The 17,119-nt window shown below is 37.4% G+C and overlaps 1 protein-coding gene across 1 annotated transcript; it reads right to left on the bottom strand.

Annotated features, from left to right (window-relative positions):
* Nucleotides 1-4,946: 4,946 nt before the first annotated feature.
* LOC120430627 (protein TAPT1 homolog) lies at nucleotides 4,947-16,874 on the bottom strand. The gene is made up of 2 exons (XM_039595721.2): nucleotides 16,454-16,874; nucleotides 4,947-6,964 (listed from the first exon to the last, which is right to left on the bottom strand). Exons 1-2 carry the CDS (start codon nucleotides 16,710-16,712, stop codon nucleotides 5,196-5,198), a joined length of 2,028 nt encoding a protein of 675 aa, XP_039451655.1. The 5' UTR covers nucleotides 16,713-16,874; the 3' UTR covers nucleotides 4,947-5,195.
* Between the last annotated feature and the right edge of the window lie 245 nt (nucleotides 16,875-17,119).

The following is a 17,119-nucleotide window of genomic DNA, read 5'->3' as shown; positions in this document are numbered from 1 at the left end:
CCTCATTTAAAGAGTGATTCCCACCCCCTAAAGTGTCCACGTGGTTTACGGACGTAATCGCAGCACCAAAGAGGTCCTTATGAAAAAAAGTGATGAATTAAAACAACAGACTGCCTACAGACTTTTTGTCAAGATTGTAATACACCGCCGTGGAGAAACAGATTGAGGTTATTTTTTAAACTTCTTGTAATTTTAGATAGTTACGTCCGATCCTTCGATGTCAAATTTATATGCAGCAGTTTTTTAAGCATAGCTTTTGATGTGCTTTACTAAATCTTATAAATTTTAATAAGAACTTATGGGACCCCAAGACGAACCGAATTAGGCCTATACGGTCAAAATCGGCACAGTCAGTGACGGGATATTCCAGTGAGATTGATTCGGTACACATGTCTACATACGTGTGGGTCTCGTGGCGCAGGGGTAGCGGCTTCGGCTGCCGATCCCGATGATGCTATGAGACGCGGGTTCGATTCCCGCCTTATCCACTGAGCTTCTATCGGATGGTGAAGTAAAACGTCGGTCCCGGTTTCTCCTGTCTCGTCAGAGGCGCTGGAGCAGAAATCCCACGTTAGAGGAAGGCCATGCCCCGGGGGGCGTAGTGCCAATAGTTTCGTTTTTTCGTCTACATACAGCCAAACACACAGACATTTTCTCAGCTGGTGATTCTGAGTCGATATCTGGAGTTTTTTTTAAATGTCCAAAAAACCAAATTTCCAGAGTCGTGTGGTGTTCGTCGGGGGGATCGGTGTGTGACGTCGCGCGCGAGAATCCGCGAGAAAGTGGTGGAGATTTCTGGATTTCATTGAAAAAGGGATTCACGTCGTCGTGTGTATATTCACTTTCATTTAGTTTTGGAAGCCCTTCCCATAGCATCGTTGCTCGGATGGCACGACGGCGGTATATGTGAAAAATCGCGATTGAGGAATTGATAAGTCCTTCTCATAGCGTCGTAGCTCGGAAGGCAACGATTATGTTTCCCTGATCTATTTAAAATTGCACGTCGCCGAATAAATCGATAAATACAATAACATTTAATTTTGAAAGTCCTTCCCATAGCATCGTTGCTCGGATGGCACGCCGGCGGTAAGATGTGAAAAGTCCTTCTCATAGCGTCGTAGCTCGGAAGGCAACGATTACGTTTCACTTTCTGGTCATATCATCTACCAAGATGAATCCTGACCTTCCCTTTCCTTCACCTACTAACACAATTCCCCCACTTCCCGTGATGCTTGAAGGAGATGCTGTGGATTCAACGGTCTCATGCGGTGTCAACAGGTATAGAGCGACAAACTCAGTGTCTGATGAGTCTGCAACTTCAACTATCGGACTAACATTCCTACCTTTGTTGAACTGCATCTCCTTGGGGGGGCGCCGGTATTGACTTGAAGCAGAGATCTTCAGGGGTTATACAGTGAGGATGATTAGCTCCCACTAATCATCTGTTGGTTCATTGTGTAACTTCAGCTGATCCGTCAATAACGGAGTAGCAGCTCATTGGTAGTCAACCATGCTCATGCTGCTCATGCTCAATGTCCAAAAAACCAAATTTCCAGTTTTTGCTTTTTGTCAGGGGTAACACCCAAAAAGCAAAAATTGAAAATTTGGTTTATTGGACCTTTTAAAAAAATAAAAATGATTTTATAGCCTTTCCTCAGTAAGGTGAGAAAGGCAAAACTGAAGTAAAAAAATGTTGACTCATTTTTTTAAACTACATAAATTTTGTGCATACATACTTTTCTATTGCTAAAGAGTTGCGGATTTTTGTCCCTCCAAAAATTTCAATGTATCTATATCTACAAATTACAAATTTTGAGAAATTGATTTCTTGTTAAAAAAAAAGTTACATGTAAAAATGGTAAAATAATCCGTGTACCTATATTTTTCTGAATAGTCCTGTATAATATATTTATTGAAACTACAACATTGGCGAAGACACCAAATCGATCGGAAAATTCCTCGAAATTTTATAGAGTTTCGAAAATTTACGTACCATTTTTGTATGGACAGTAGGGTGACAAGAAAAATTGTAAATTTGAAAAATCTCAAGAGATACGCTTGATTATTTATGTAAAAATAAGTAACTGCACCAATTTTGAGGCAAATCGAATTCATTTTTTTATTTTGGAAAATTTCACGAATGTTTCATGTTTTTACATTGAAAATTGGACCATTTTAGTTGCTGAGATATCGATATTAGAAAATGGTGGGTTGTTTGGAAAACTTAAATTTTCATCTTTCTTTTTCTTTAAGCAGCTGTATCTCAGCAACCAGAGGTCCAATCTTCGATGTCTCTTAGACAATTTCATAGCAAGTTTTCTGGACTTAAAAAAACTTATTTTTAGAAATGGTTACTCATGGTCACTATTTTTAAAAGTCTAAAAACTGCAAATATTTCGCTAAAATCAAACTTTCGGTGGCTATATCTTGAAAATGGAGCCCTTTATCAATAAATCTGTCAAGTACTTTTCGATTGCAAATTTAATTTCACATAAAAAATTGAGATATTTTTTTTGTGTAAAATTTCATTTTTTTCCAAAAATCACTATTTTTTAAATTTATAACTTAGCGGCAGATTTTTCGACCATAGGACTTCTCTATGGTTCAAAAATCTCGAAAATCAAAGAAATACGTATTTTGGGAGGTTGAGTTTTTGTGAAAAAATGGTAATTTAAAATCGGCATTTTTTTCCGTTCACCTATTTTTTTCTAATAGTCCTCAACAATACCTACAACTTTGCCGAAGACGCCAAATTGAGCATGAGCATGAGCATGAGCATGGTTGACTGACAATGAATCAAAAATGATCAGTGTGAGCTAAACATCCGTTCACTGTTTAACCTCTGAAGATCTCTACTTTATTAGTCAATACCGGCGCCCTCCCAAGAAGCCTGCAGTTCAACGAAAGGGAGGAATGTTAGTCCGATAGTTGAAGTTGCAGACTCATCAAGCACATAGTTTTTCGCTATATACTTGTTGATACCGCTTGAGACCGTTGAATCCACAGCATCTCCTTCAAGCATCACGTGATTAATTTTTTTGGGTTAGGATTAGGTATTGGCTTTTCGATGCCTCCCGAGCTACGACGCTATGAGGAGGACTTTCATAACAGACCCGTCGGCGAGCCTTCCGAGCAACGATGCTATGGGAAGGTCTTTCTGGTTAACACACAAAGTCACTCACACACAGTTATTTTGCTCCACTATTAACTCAACGATCCAAATTGTCAGTGCGTCTTTCGTTCATTATATAGAAATGGCTTTTTCACCGCAAAAAAAAAATAAAACCTTATTCGAAAAATTTAAACACAATCCACCCGACGCCGTGCCTTCCGATCAACGATGATATAGGAAGGGCTTTGAAAATCACAAAAGAAATCACTTTTCACTCCGAATATTTTTTACGACCACGCGCTCCCTTTGTCAATGATGCACTGATGACGCTGTATTTTCAGAGGGTCTTTGCCGAAGACGCCAAATTGATAAGAAAATTCACTCAAAAGTTACAGACTTTCGAATATTTACATATTTTTTCAAATATTACGTACCGTAAAACGGGGTGACTTTGATTGCCGGGGTGACTTTGATAGGTTTGCGATTTTTCCGCAAAATGAAGAGTACAATTAAAATACGTAAGGAATGGTTCAGAAACATACTGACCGTGGTAGAGAAGTGTTCAAAGTACCTCATGAAGAACTTTTCATAAATTTTTGAAAAGTTTATAAAGTTAGTTAACTATAGTTAAGAAAATGTGAATGAAAGTCATTATTTTAAACTTCTCAAAGTGTCATGATTTTCTCAATGAACATGATTTTAAATCGGAAAACGGAATGCATTTTCGGATTCTTTGGACAATTTTCCACTAGGAGAAGGTTAAATAAGTTTGTAAATAATAAATAATATGTGTTTTTGAAACACAATTAAAAAAAAACTCCAAATTTATAGGCAAATTCAGTTGAACAAATTTCATGTAAAATGTGAAAACTTGTGATTCGTGCTTCGAATTCAGTATAAAATGCAATATTAATCGATAATTTTATAGACAAAACTATTTTTGACAAATTTCAGGCAAAATTCCGACTTTTTAACAATTTTACCTAAAATTTATATGTATTTTGTTAAAAAGCTTATAAACTTAGTTAACTTAATATAAACATTGATTTTTTTTCTTGCAAACTATATCAGCTACTTTAGTGATGGTACATTTAACGTACAAATAAAGTTTGAACATCTTAAATATGATTTTAGTAAGAAAAACTATGACTATCAAAGTCAACCCGGAATTAAAACTAAGAATTTTTAACGTAACTTTTTTTCTAAACACTATTGAAAAAACTTTTTTTCCAAAATAGTGCATGGACTTTGTGTGGCCTACCCCAGTACATGTTTTAAAAATAATAATCTTGAGAAAAACCTTACTTTTTAGAATATATCCTAAAAACAAATTGAAATCCTATCAAAGTCACCCCGGTTTACGGTATTTTGTTTGGACAGCTGCCTAAATTGTATGGAGACTTGTATGGGTGAACCAATGACACAAAACAGCTTTTTTGGTCATAGGCCCCCACAAAATTTGAGCCTAATAAAAAAAAACAAAAATTTAAAATTGTTGGAATCGGCCGATTTTGTAGAGAATTCCTCTATAATCAATTGCGGACTATTTCGAATAGACTTGGAGCGACAATGCACAATCAGGTCGAGCAAGCTCGAGCCGATCAGAAGGAGAGAAGGCTTGTAGAAGAGAAAGTTTTCAGTATCGATTGGTTTTATAGTGACAAACGGTAGAAATACATCAGATTTGCGCCACGTCTGATTTGTGCTCGCGACTGAACGGGAGGATTTTGTGTAATCAGAACATTTCTTGCCCCACTTTCCTCTTTTATCGAATTTGGACAATGCATTACCATGTATCTCAGATATTTTCTTTTAAGTTCATTTGAAATCAAAGTTTTCTTTCACGATTAGCGTCAATAAGCAAATCTTTGATTTATTATTTACAAAAAAAAATAGATAACATTAAAAACCAATGCTTATTCTAGAGGCTAATTCGGTACGAGAGAACTGCTGCTTTTTCATCGACCAAAACTAATCGAAACGCAGCCTTCGAAGCAAGTGTGAAACGAAAAACAATACAAAACAATGTGCCAGCCTTTGGTGTGCTTCTCTAGTCTTCTAAACTCCCCTCTCCCGCCGCCTCTCACGTCCCCCCTCCTCCCCCACGCTCCGGATCCAGCTGAATCGACGGCTCCGACTCGGACCGCTTGTGCGTTCGATGGTGCAATCCCTGATAGGACGCAAAGCTATCCCCCTCGCCGGACGAGGACGCATCCCCAGCGCCACCACCGCCAGCGCCACCCGCCTCCTGCTGCAAATCCGGCACGCTCCTAGCCAGATTTTCGTCCTGCCGTCCGCTATCCTCGGGAGACGACCCGACGCCGTTCAGGAACTTGTCGTTCAGCTTGACGTCGTCCAGGTCTACGTCACTGTTGGAGAAGAGGGCGGTGGCGCCGAGTGCGGACGGTTCCCGGATGACGCTGTCCTCGTCGTCGTCCGCGCTGGACGGGGTTTTGATTTGGGGAATGGTGACGCACTCGACGGTTTGCGATCGCTGGATGGGGGTGGCCAGGGTGGGTGCGTGGTGGATTGGGGAGGTCGCAATGTCGGAGGTTAGTTTGGAGGCGCTTCGTTGGATGGGTGTTGAAGTGGCGGGGCCGCTGTTTTGTTGGCTGTTGAGTAGGTTCTTCTCGTCCTGGTGCTTCTTCATGAGGTCGCACGCCTTGCCGAGGGTGCACACGGTGTTGAGGACGCGGCAGGAGAGCAGAACTCCGTAAGCTAAGATGAAGAGTGCGATTGAGGCAGCATTGTCGAACGAGAGAGCGTGGTAGAGGGCTTTCACGAGGACGACTCCGAGCGGGAACGGGATGAAGCCCATTCGTCGAGCGACCAGGTCCGAGTGGTCGGAGAAGGCGTGCTTCTGGCGGGTTTGGGTCATGTCGTACGCCAAACTGGTCGTGTACTCTCGGTACACGTCGACGGGGATTTCGTTGAACCGCGTAATGAACGCATGCTTAATCCAGTCCACAAACAGTTCCACCAACATTACGTACATACAATCCGGGATCATCACGAAGAACTGTTCCGATTTCCAACTGAACTCCTTCATCGTTTGAATCAGCACAATCAACATCAGGATCGTCAGGTGGAATCGCTCCCTCACGTCGCTACAACTCAACTGAAACAAATTATTCTTGTCAAACTTCTTAAACACACTGCCCTTCAACTCCACAAAGTTGTTCGACATCATGATCGTCAGCAGGCCCTTGTTATTCGAGTTGATCGCCACGTTCAACGACGTCGCCTGGAACATCACCAAGGCACTGTGAATCGTAACGTAGATGATGGCAAACAGCAAGTGTGGAATCGTCCCCAAATGCTGCTTCTTGCTGTCCTTCGGCTCGGTCGCCGTCCAAAACAGCGCATCGATCGTGTCCTGCCCAAAAGCCGACAGCAGCCGATCTCCCACCTCCAGCATATTGTAAAAGATGTACAGCTTAATAATCGACTGACTCTTGATCAAATGGTACAGCATGTTCGTGTCCACGTAAAACATAGCCCAGCTGCAAACGATCCAAATGGTAGCCTTCAGCAAGTCACAAATCTCCGCCGGCGTCAGCAGCCGCCGCTGGCTTGGTCTCCGCCGGCCCAAGCACCGCGCCAGAGGACGCGTCACCAGTGCCCACAGTGCCATCACGAACCGAATCGGCAGAAACGTGTAGATGTACAGAAACGAGTCCGCACACTGCAGCACTCCGTACGCCATGAAGCCCTCCAGCTCGCGCGGGATCTTCATGAACGAGTAGATCTTTTCGCGCCGTGCCGAGTAACGCTCCTCGTCGTGCTCCAGCACGTACCCACGGGTCAACTCGATGCGGAAGAAGTCGTACAGGCTGCTCTTGCTGGGAGGGTCTGGAAAGAAATTTGTCAATAAACGTAATATTCGTGAAATTTGTAAAATTTGTAAAATTTGTAAAATTTGTAAAATTTGTAAAATTTGTAAAATTTGTAAAATTTGTAAAATTTGTAAAATTTGTAAAATTTGTAAAATTTGTAAAATTTGTAAAATTTGTAAAATTTGTAAAATTTGTAAAATTTGTGAAATTTGTAAAATTTGTAAAATTTGTAAAATTTGTAAAATTTGTAAAATTCTTAAAATTAATAAAATTTGTAACATTTGTAAATTTTGCTAGAATTTGTAAAATTTGTAAAGCTCGTAAAATTTGTAAAATTCGTAAAATTCGTGGAATTCGTAAAATTTGGAAAATTTGTAAAATTCATAAAATTAATAAAAATTGTACAATTCGTATAATTTGTAAAACTTGTCAAATTCGTAAAATTTTAAAAATTTGCAAAACCCTTCAAATTTGAAAAAAATGTTAAAGTTGTAAAATTCGTAGAATTCAAAAAATCGTAAAATTCCAAAATTCGTAAAATTCGAAAAAAGATTAAAACACTGAAAGTTGGTAAATATTGTACAATTAGTAAAACTCGTAAAATTAGTAAAATTCATTTAAAAAAAAATAATAATTAGTAAAATTCGTCAATCAAGTGATATTCTCAAAATTTGTATAAATCATAAAATTCGTCAAATTTGCTATTTAAAAAAAATTCCGCTTCGTAAAATTCGTAAAACTCGTAAATTTATAAAATTCGATAAGTTTGTAAAATTTTTAATTAGTGAAGTTTGTAAATTCCGTAGAATTCGTAAATTAATAAAGTTCGTTAATTCAGAAAATTCATTTTAATTTTCAAAATTCGTAAAATTAGCAAAATTTATAAAAAATGTAAAATTTGTAAAACTGCAAAAAAAATTAAAAAAAAAACTTCCAATTCGTAAAGTTCGCAAAATTCATCCAATTCGTATAACTTGTAAAATTCGTAAAACTCTTAAATTCGCAAAATTCGTGAAAATCGAAAAAAAATAAAATTCGTAAAACTTGTAAAACTCGTAAAATTAGTAAATTTCGTAAAAATTGTTAAATTCCTAAATTCGCAATTCGCAATTCGCAATTTTCAGTGTAAGAACGGTTTTATCCCTTATTCCCGAATCCCACTTTCCCGAATCCCATATCCCCGAAAATCATTTTCCCGAAAATTCCACATTCCCGAAAATCATTTCCCCGAAAGTGCCATTTCCCTGAAAATCATTTTCCCGAAATTTCCACATCCCCGAAAATCATTTTCCCGAAAATTCCATATCCCCGAATGTCATTTACCTGAATGGCCATTTTACCGAACTGTCGTTTTCCCGAATTTACATATACCCGATTGATTATTTCTCCGAAAGTTCCATTTTCCCAAATGATATTAACTTAGATATAAACTAAATTGTTTTTTGGGATTTTTTTACAAAAGTATGACCTTAATATCAAATTCTCCTGCGTGTGTTTTTAAATATGAAAAAAAGAAAAAACAAATAACCGTAGAACCATTAAAATTTCATCCAATTTGATCGATCCTGTTACGAGTAATGATGAAAAACGTAAAAAATATAGATTTTGCTCTGGGCGGGAAGGGGTTAAAGTAATTTGTGGGTTTTTACCCGAAGTGAACTTTTGACAAGGCCTTTGGATAACCGAGTCTGGACTGCATTTTGATTTTCAACTAAATGCAAAAAAAGCGAAATGATCAATGTATTAAATCGACGCTGTCGTGCTATCTTGTCGTTTGTCGCTTTTTGACGTTCCGAGAAAAAAGCGTGTTAGTGTTTGACCTTTAATAAACGAAAAATAGAGCACGCTATGTAAACGATAACAAACACGTTTTATTTGGTTGACCATTCTGTGCATTGTCCTGAAATTTGTTTGAATTTGGTTGCTGAGGTTATAATTACAAACGTTCACGGTAGTCGGGCGTGTACGTGTGTCAAACGCATTCTGATCTGAAACCTTTTTGGCCAGTTACAGCAATTTTCAGAGTGTATCAAGTTAGCACGAGACGACATTTTTAGGTTTTTATTGAATATCCCAGAATTGAAATCGAATTTTGGGTATCTATGTAGGTCAAAAGATGAGGCATTGTGAGCTGCACAAAATTGGCTTTCTTAATTCAATTTGGCCCAAAATCGACGTACGATAAGTTAGCTCGACTGCGACGAAATGAGAAAAATAGGCAACGCAGCTATTTAGATTAGTTCATTAGATATATGTACTTTGCTCAAGATGTTCTCCTTCTCTAGATCATTTGTCATAGTCGGAGTTTTTGTTGGATTCGGCGGAGTCAGTTCTTTTTGAAAGTCAGTTGGAGTAACTAAATATCAGAATCCGGAATTCGAATCCTTTAACTCCACAGACTTGGAAAATATTCAAAATTTAAGTGAAGCTGGAATAAAATGCTCGTAAAAAACTCGGAATTTTTTGAACGTTCAATTGTGAACATGATACTTCATTGATCGCCACTTTCCCGAACCCGGTCAGGCGGGTATGCCCGTTGTCCAGAACCGCGCGCGCATGATACTTCATTGATCGCCACTTCCCCGAACCCGGTCAGGCGGGTATGCCCGTTGTCCAGAACCGCGCGCGCGGTTCTGGGCAACGGGCGTACCCGCCTGGCCGGGTTCGGGGAAGTGGCGTTCGGGAAAATGGTCGTTCGGGGATATGGTCATTCGGGAAAATGATTTTCGGGGATGTGGAAAATTAGGGAAAGTGGCCATTCGGGAAAATGGTTTTTAGGGGAAGTCGCCATTCGGGGATGTGGCCATTCGGGGAAATGGATTATTCGGGGAAATGATTTTCGGGTAAATGACATTTCGGGAAAGTGTCTTTTCGGAGATGTGGCATTCGGGGAAATGTCTTTTCGGGAATGTGGGTTTCGGGGAAATGTCATAGATTCCTTGCTCTGAGTCAGTACGAGCAGCACGCTAGAACACGCTTTGAGTGTTCGTGCCAGGCATGCACACCTTCTTTTCCGGTTACGCATTTTAACTCGGCCGGGGGTGGTACATTACGTAGGGTTTGATGTAAGTATAAGCGCCTAACCATTTATAGTGTGCCTATCAACTTTCATTAAAGCAAAAACTGTTTTATTTTTAGTTTGAATTCAAAAACTAATTGTTATTTACTGTGTTTTGTTTTCTACTGAAATCTTTCCTAGTGTTGAGTCGTGTTTATATGTTGCTATTTCTTTTGTCGCGGTGTTTTGTTACAATTTTTGGTCTTAAGCATTTTATAAAAGTTTTTCAAAAGTACAATACCCAAGCAGCATCGCGCAACATGCTAAAAACGTCTAAGTCCAATTAAGTTACAACAAAGGAGCAACAATGTTGCAATTCCCAAAAATGTAACATCGAAACATAGTTCTTCATGAAATAGTTACCACTATTTGCTGGGGCAACAATTTGACTTTGTTTATTTATGCAACGTTTCGGTGACATTATTGTTCCCTTATTGAAACAAACAAAAACTTTCTTCATGTTGAGCACTGAATGTTGCGAACATGTTGCAGCAATGTTTCATTGAAAGAGCTAATTGTAAATATCGTTTGCCATAACACAAACTCAACTTCAGCGAAAAAAAGCAATTCTATGCAGTTCGTCCTGAAAAATCCCAATGGAAATCAATGCTGAATGGAATGGGGCTTGCGCTTAAACAACGGACTTACAGTTAGAAGTTTTGGATCCACCTAAATTTTCCCACACTGTTATCGACTAAAACGAGAATAAGCTGAATTGGCAAATAACATTTTCACTATTCATAAAATGGTTCTGATAATTATGATGAGGAGGATTTCCCGGACCAGTCAAAAACTGCCGTGAACCAAAAACCGTGTGATTTTCAGGATGACCTCCAAGTTGGATACAAAGTCGGCACTCTGCACACACACGGGACAAGCGTACTTGGGTGTCCCGAGCCGCCTTCCCTTAGCCACTGAGCTTCCCGCCTGTGGGCAGCCCATCAGTTTTCCTGGCGAGACTTTTTCCCGGTTCCGACCGGCTGTAGGTGATCCACCACCCAACACAACATCCTCTGTGGGGCGCTGGAGTAATGGTGCCCGATTTCTCGCTCCACTTGCTTTTTTACAAGGAGGAGAGGAACCACTCACCAAGAACCATCCGCTCTCCAGAAGTTTTATTCTGCGATGCTTGAAACACACCTAACAAACAGTTCTTTTCAAGAACTCGTTCAATATTATCAACACTCGCCAAAATTGTCATCAATTATGAGAACTTTTTTTGTTTGACAGTTCTCTATACAAATAAAATGTTATGTTTCCATTATGTTACCACGACGTTACACAAATTGGGGTATTCGATATGTATGTTCAACTTTGTTGCAACATATCTGAAACGCTGCTGCAATAGAAGTGATGTGTGGCAATTTTCTCAAAGAGTAATAAGCAGGGACGTACTAAGGGTGAATGATTTAGAAGTCTTATCACATTTATTCATTTTATTATTTTTGAAAAAAAAGGTTTTGTCACTCATTCTTAATAATGATTAACGAGAGGTATAGCCTAAAATGAAGCTATATTTTGTCGAACATGAAAATAAGACAATAAAAATCAAAAAACTTTGCAGATTGGCATAATTCTGTTCTGTTTTATTGAAAGTTTTTGACCGTCAGATCTAGTAGAAGAAATGGGAGGTGAGCTCAGCGGTAACACGCATGCTATTTTAGCGAATGGCACTGCGCTTTCAATCATAGCCTTCGCCATTGAACTCAAACGAAAATGCAAGCAGAATTCTCACAGAGCTCATTTCTGCATTCTAGCAGAAATGTTGCACTGTTTTAGCAGGATGCTGGCAGAACCAGCTCTGCTAGAATATTTCCTGACTCATGTCATACAAACAATTTCATCAATTTTCATCTGGAAGTTTAGTGTAGTACTTGTGTTCAAGGCTTGGAAGTAAATGTTCTATGGTTCTATTCTCTACAAGCTAAACATTGTTTTTACTTTTGTGTAAGAAAAAACTTTTTGCTGTACATTCAAAAAAATACAAAAACTCAGATGATTTTTGAATAAACCCAAACATTCTGAAAATGATTCTAAATGCAGAAGAAAGCATTTAAAATAAATTTCAGCTATTTGCACTTAAATTTCCATTTTATTTGCCCCCTGTTTTTTCGGACCAGCCTTATTATATAAAAATGCCTGGCGTCATCTACGGCAAATTTATTATAGAGAAATTGATAATATTGGACACTATTTTGATGGCTCTCAGTAAACTTTTCCCCATACAATTAATTTTCGAGTAGAAATCATGCCTTAGAGACACTTGGGTTCAAATGGTTTTGGTGTTTAAACCTCGTTTATGCTGCTATGTCAAGAAGATTTAATCAATAATCACAGTAGCTTTTTTTTAACTAAACTTGTCTTTACTCTTGTTCACAACAATCTATTATAATTATTTGTTTGGATATTTGAATGGTGCACACATGAAAATCTATGGTATACTTGAAATTTCCGACTCCTGATAAGAACAAAATGAATTGTGATTTGTGATGCAAATTTAAGGCTTTTTTTATCTCTAGATTTCCAATAAAAACTAATTAAAGTAAAACAATCTAATAAGGCCTATCCTGCCCATGTCTTATGTAAACATCAACTGACGTGAGCATGACAGACTTGATTTTGCATAAAAAACAATTTCCATATAGCTTATTTTATTAAAGATTCCTGAATACACCCCTGTGCATACAAAGCGCCATGATGGTAGATTGGAAAGAAATACTTTAACAATTAATTTTCAGCTATTTTAACCCATATTGTATATTTTTTTGGCCAAAACAATACATTCTTCGTAGCTGGTTTTAAAGCTGACATAATTTTCAAACATATTAGCCAACTTTATTAATTTTGATACTAAAACGTCTCCAGAAAAGATAGCAAATTTTAAGAAGATTGAGGGCGCATGAAAAAATCTAAATTAGAATGCAATTTTACTCGGTAAATTTGAAATGGCCTCAGACATAGACCTTCTATAGATTTAAGAAAACCAATTTTGTTTGTTGTCAACGGAAAATGTGACAGGTTTATTTTTCCTGACTTATCCATTTTTATTTTGTTGCGAAACCAAAGCCGAAACATATTTATTTAGAAATTAATTAGAAATTTGTTGCGCTTGAAATAATTTCAGGAGCTCGTTTGATTTCAAGCAACCAAAAATTTCACCAAAATGGTGACATATTTGCAACAAATTTGTTACATTGTTGCAACACCATCAATTTCTCCTAAGAAAAATTAGCATCGCATAGGAAACGTTGCTGCAACACGTTCACAACTATCTGGCTATTGTTGCCAATCGCGTTATTGTCGTGCGCTTTTTTTGTCGCCAGAAGTGTTGCGAATATGTTATCACAGCGATTTTGGATTGTTTTGAATTAGTTGCAAATAAGGCTTGGCAACAATAAATGCTGCTTGGGTAGTAATATTTGTGTTAATTCTTTGATCATTCCCAAAATTGAGTAAGGGCTCGAACCTCTTTTGTTTGAAGAAAAGGGTGAAGGTTGAAAACAATGGACAGTGAAAGAAATATACTATTTGAAGAATCAATAGTAAAAGAAAGATAGTAATTTATGAAGTAGATAAAGAAATTTACAATAGTTAATAAATAGAGGTAACAAACAAGCTTAGATTGTATTAAGTGCAATTTATAGGGCAGATGAAAAAATATTCAAATAGATAAATAAAGATAAACAAAATTGACATCGCTGCCAAATTAAGGGAAAACAGACAGTTTGTTGCAGCAGCATCAATTGGTAAAATAGAGTGGAAAAGCGTTGAGAAATAAGAGAATCAAATGAGTAAAATCGAAATCAAATAGAGGATAGTAAACAGAAGCCGCGTTAGAAAATCAGTGAAACAAAATAAACAGAAGATAGGTGGTAGCTGAAATGGAAAGAAGAGAAACCCCGTTGTGCGATGTTTCAGGTACATCCACAGCAGTTGACTCAACATACTGCGAATCAAAACAATACCGTCTACAATCACAAATAACTTCCCTTTCCCACATTGTCGCGCCCCTTTCTTTTAGCCGTCTCGACTTTGACCCGCGGTGGTCAAAGGTTTACGATCCGTTTCCACAGGCCACCAGCTAGGTCATCATGAAAACCAAGCCAACGTGGAGGTAAGAAAATAGGACACTTGCAAGGAACCAGAGCTATACTGTCTTGATCAAAAATGATCTAACAGGACTACGGACGTAGTCAGTGACGCTCCTTCCAGGATGTTCCTCGCCTAAGCGTCAACTGAAGAGGTATCATCAGCATCATTCGCCCTTGGCCTGCGTAAAAATTGTAAAATTCCTAAAAATCACAAATTCACAAGTTCATAAAAATCTTAAAATTCGCAAAATTTGTCTAATTCGTAAAATTTGTAAAATTTGTAGAACCCGTAATATTCGTAAATTTGAAAAACATTAATTAAATTCGTAAAATTTGTAAAATTCGTTGAATTCGTAAAATTCGTAGAATTTGTAAAATTCCTTGAAATAAAAAATCGTTAAAATTAGTAAAATTATTAAAATTCGTATTAAATTTCGAAGACTTCAAAAAGTTAGTAACATTCGAAAAATTGGTAAAATTTGTACAATTAGTAAAATTTGTAAAATTCGTAACATTCGTGAAGTTCGTAAAATTCGCAAAATTTGAAAAAAATCATAAAAATCCTACAAATCTTAAAATTTGTAAAATTTATCAAATACGTAAAATTTGTAAAACTCGTAATAGTCGTAAATTTCATGAAATTTGAAAAATTTGCAAAATTCGTAAAATTTATAGAATTTGTAAAATTCGTAGAATTCGTAAAATTCGTAAAGTTCGAAAAAATATTGAAATTCGTCAAATTTGCTTAACCCTCTCCCGCCCATGGTTACTCCAGAGCACCAAAACTTTGAACTCAAATATCTCGGAACTGACACAATTTTTCATGGTGCTTTAAGTTGCAGGTGTTCATGTAGAATGTATACTAACATCTCCCCAAATTTCATCAAATTTGGTTAAGCACAAGCAAAGTTACAGTGTGAAATGTAAACAAAAATGGGCCAATTTTAGGGAAATAAATAAGACCTGTTTTCGAAAGCCCGTAAAAATTACCAAACACAAAATTTTATGAAACAAAAAATGTTTTGCTATCATTTGAACCTTGGACAAGAACCCCTGTGAATAACATTGTGAGTTTGGACCGGTTTTAAGTGTCTTTCAACCTATTTTTATCAAAACAAAAGTTTATAAACGTTTTGACTATTGATAAACAAGACGAAAAATTGTTATTAGACCGATTGTTTTATTATTTTCCTCATTTTTCATGAAAATTGTTGTTTGTGGGTTTTGAATGAGCCAATCAAAGAAACCTGAAAATGCAGAGATTTTAGAATTTGTAGTTAATACTTCAGAAATATGGTCTTACAGCAAAGAATAAGTAGTTTTTAACACATTTTGAAGCGTTTTCAAACAAATGAACCAATAGATTTGAAGAAAACGAGATTTTGTGGTTTAAAAAAAAGTTGCTCATCTTCCTGATGGTGCTCTGGTGCACCACTTCAAATTCTACTTTTTTGCCCCAATTCGATGTTTGTGGGTCAAAGTAAAGTATTTCCTGCATTATTGTACCAAAATTAAGCCATTTACTATTTTTACGATAAGCAAACAGCTCTGGGCGTTAGAGGGTTAATTTTGACCAATTCGTAAAATTCGTAAAACTCATAAATTCATAAAATTCTTAAAATACGATAAGTGCGTAAAATTTGTAAATTAGTAATGTTCGTAATTTTTTTAAAATTTGTAAATTCATAAAATTCGTTTTAATATTCAAAATTTGTAAAATAAGCAAAATTTATTAAATTCGTAACGTCAAATTCGTTAAGTTCGCAAAACTCGTAAATTCGCAAAATTCATAAAAATCGTAAAGTTCGTAAAATTTGTAAATTCGAAAAAATCGTTAATTTCGTAAATTCGTAACATTTTTAACAATTCGTAAAATTCGTTAAATTCATCAAATTCTATAAATTTGTTGAATTTGTAAAACTTGTAAATTTATAAAATTCGTAAAATTTGAAAAATGATAAAAACTGTAAAATTTGTTAACACCCAAACACCCTAAAAGCAAAAACTGAAAATTTGACTTATTGGACCTTTTAAAAAAAAACTCCAGAATTTGTTTAGTTCGTAAAAATCTTTTTTTTTTATTTGTAAAATTCTAAAAAAACAATTAAATTTCGCTTAAGTGCCACCCTGGTGCGGACAACACGACCAAAACAAAAGATATTGCAGAATCCATCTTCCTCCAAGTATTTTTTTTATTCCGTTTCTTCTGCCCAACTTTAGCTGATTTGGCTTAGTTTTCTGATCACACAAAAAAGCAACCAACGTCAAAGTAGAGAAGTCATCTCAAACAACATCTCAAAAAGAAGAAATTTTCCTAAAATACCCTTTCCCTACCCACAACACCGTTTCTTCTCACCTTTTGCTTCCGCCGCCGTCCCTGCAGTCGTTCCACCAATTTCTCCGTTCCTCGATCCGGTAAGATTGCCCCGCCGCGATTGATCGTCCTCCGCAAATATGTCCTCAACGCGACTGGTGCTGCCGCTGCCGCCACCGGAACCGGTGCCCTCCATCCCTGCGAAGCCGTACTGAAGAGCCAAATCACCACGAAATCGGAGCTTTTTCTGTTGCTGCTGGAAGGACGACGAAAAACTGTCCTCTCGCGATCGATGGGCCATGCTGGGTAACCGGGAAGGGTTGCTGCATAGTACGGGGGTGCGCACGGAAGTGGTTTCGGGGATTTTGACAAGTTTTTGGGCTGAGGAAAACTTTTTCGTTCGCACAAACAACAAAAAAATACGACTGGACCGCAAGTTGACTGATTTTGCAAGTTTGTTGACAGATATCGTCAGCAAGAATGACAAAAGGGCTAATTTCACTCCGGCTGTTAAGGGGATCATTCCTATGTGACGTATGGAAATATTAAACATTAGCATTAGCAACAGGAAGTAAAACGTTGATCCATTTGCGTAAAAGCGGTTTTCCGTGACTCCCCACATTTAGCCTTCGGGCGCCTAGAAATAAGTAGAAACTTGCAACAGAGACCGCAAAAGATTCGGGGGTCGTTAAAGTTGTGTGGGTTGAT

The sequence above is a fragment of the Culex pipiens genome, chromosome 3, assembly GCF_016801865.2.
Source record: "Culex pipiens pallens isolate TS chromosome 3, TS_CPP_V2, whole genome shotgun sequence".
Classification (NCBI taxonomy): Eukaryota; Metazoa; Arthropoda; class Insecta; order Diptera; family Culicidae; genus Culex; species Culex pipiens.
Note: the sequence above shows the minus strand (reverse complement) of the source record. Positions and strands in the feature narration are given on the sequence as shown.

Coding starts and splice junctions, on each gene's coding strand:
- LOC120430627 (XM_039595721.2), bottom strand. CDS start 16,712: ATGGCCCATCGATCGCGAGAGGACAGTTTTTCGTCGTCCTTCCAGCAG. Junction 6,965..16,453: donor GACGGCGGCGGAAGCAAAAG/GTGAGAAGAAAC, acceptor ATTTCTTTCCAG/ACCCTCCCAGCAAGAGCAGC.